This window comes from Myotis brandtii, unplaced genomic scaffold (genome assembly GCF_000412655.1).
Source record: "Myotis brandtii unplaced genomic scaffold, ASM41265v1 scaffold165, whole genome shotgun sequence".
In the NCBI taxonomy this organism is placed as follows: domain Eukaryota; kingdom Metazoa; phylum Chordata; class Mammalia; order Chiroptera; family Vespertilionidae; genus Myotis; species Myotis brandtii.
The window spans coordinates 6,872,334-6,874,089 of NW_005356042.1; the positions used below are offsets into that span (position 1 = coordinate 6,872,334).

The 1,756-nt window shown below is 62.6% G+C and overlaps 1 protein-coding gene across 4 annotated transcripts in view; it reads right to left on the minus strand.

Annotated features, from left to right (window-relative positions):
* Positions 1 to 1,756, minus strand: part of GSE1 (Gse1 coiled-coil protein) — a 427,477-nt gene that overhangs the window by 54,860 nt on the left and 370,861 nt on the right. Inside the window, exon 1 of one of the 4 annotated variants that reach the window (XM_005862543.2) lies at positions 163 to 741. The exons of the other annotated variants lie outside the window; for them this stretch is intronic. Coding sequence (XP_005862605.1) covers positions 163 to 169 — 7 coding nt within the window. The 5' untranslated portion in view covers positions 170 to 741. Of the gene's footprint in view, positions 1 to 162; positions 742 to 1,756 lie in introns of those variants that run through there. 4 annotated transcript variants of the gene reach the window in all.

The following is a 1,756-nucleotide window of genomic DNA, read 5'->3' on the forward strand; positions in this document are numbered from 1 at the left end:
CTGCCCGCCCGCTCCCTCTTATCAAGGCTCACACTCCAGGGGAAGTTGCCCGGGAGCCGTTGGCGGCCACCCCCGCGGAACCCGCAAACTTGGAAAGGAGACGCTGGGGTACGTGGGGAGACCCCCCTCACCCCCGTCCCCTGCCCTGCACGCTGCTCTCACCTTTCATACCAGGGCCCCGCAGCTCTGCCTCGGCTGACACATGCTGGAGCCACCGTCGTCCAGTGTTTGTCTAAACTGCTTATCTCACCCCGGGCTGCTCGGCGGCGGCGGCGGCTCGGGCCGCTGGGGAGGTGGAGCTTCCGGGGCCCAGGCCAAGAAACACCTGCTGCTGTCGCGGCTGCCGAGGACACACCCAAGCACAACGCCGCCCACTCCCGGGCCACAGGCTCGCTCCCGGCTCCCTGACCTCAGCCAGCGGGAGGTGTCGGGTTTCAGCCGCAAACACACGCGCGCGCGCGCACCGACGGGCGCCGGGTACACTCGCGCGGGCGCACACCCCTCCCTAGCCAGGCTGGCCAGGTGAGCCGAGGACACCAGCAGGTAGGGGAAGTGCCACCCTCAGGTTCCCGGGAGCCCCTGGCTCGACTGCTCAGAGGTGTCCAAGACCAGCCACTGGGTTCCAGAAGTGGGGAGCAGTCACTTCCAACAAGCCCGCCGCTGGAGCAGAGCCCTTGCGCGTCTTGTGACTGCGTCCCCGGCGCCTAGAACAGTGCCTGGTACAATGGGCGAACGGATAAATTCACATGCTCTGGAGTGCAACTTTCATGGCGTGTTGGCAGGGGGAGGGGCACAAGATAGGCTGTGTACATTTATCCCCACCCCCACCCCCACCCCCAAATGCGTGACCTTGTTGGCCCACCATGAAAGGATTGAATGTTCAAGAATTTGGCCTCTGCACCTTACTCCCAAAATTCTAGGAACTACCCCCTCTCCTGTTTTTTTTTAAATCATTTTTTAAATCCTCACCCGAGTGTATCTTTCCCATTGATTTCTAGAGAAAGTGGAAGTGACGGAGGAGGGGGAGTGAGAAACATCCAGTCCAGACACATCAATGGGTTGTCTCCCGCAGGCGCCCCACCGGGGCTGGGGAACCCGCGAGGTACGTGCCCTTGTCCGGGGATCGAACCCGCGACTCTTAGGTCTGTGGGGGTCCGCGCTCTAACCATTGAGCAACCGGCCAGGGCACCCCCCTCCCCGTCTTACGTAACTTTTGGGAAGGCCACAATGTCCTCGCGGCCGAAGAGTCCACGGAGGCGCCGCTCAACCAGAGGGATCATTAAGTAGCTGGGGTTGCGGTCAGAGGCGAGGCCGTCCGCCTCCAGAAACTGGCACGACCCACTGGGCCTCTGGCCCCAGCGCAGCACCTCCCTATTCCTGGCACCCCCGCACCCTACCTCACCCAGGCACTTGACAGACTGGAATGACTCAGGGAGCGTCCTGAAATTCCTAGGCACCCACAGGCGGCACAGCGGATGACTGCGGGCCTCGGCCTCCCGTCCAAAAAAATAATGCCGCAGACTTCCCCCGGCGATCCCGACCTCCGCGTATTCCAGCGCCCCGGGCACTGACCCCGAGTGCGTCCAAAGCTCTCAGCGATGCTCCGATGCCCCCGGGTCTCCTCGTACAACCTCCTTTGAAACCCTCTAATCTACAACTTTCATACTTTCAAGATGGGAGACAAACAAGTACACCCCCGCCCCCCAAGCGGCCGCCCAAGCACCGCGCTGCGGGTTTCAACTTTCCGCGCCCGGTG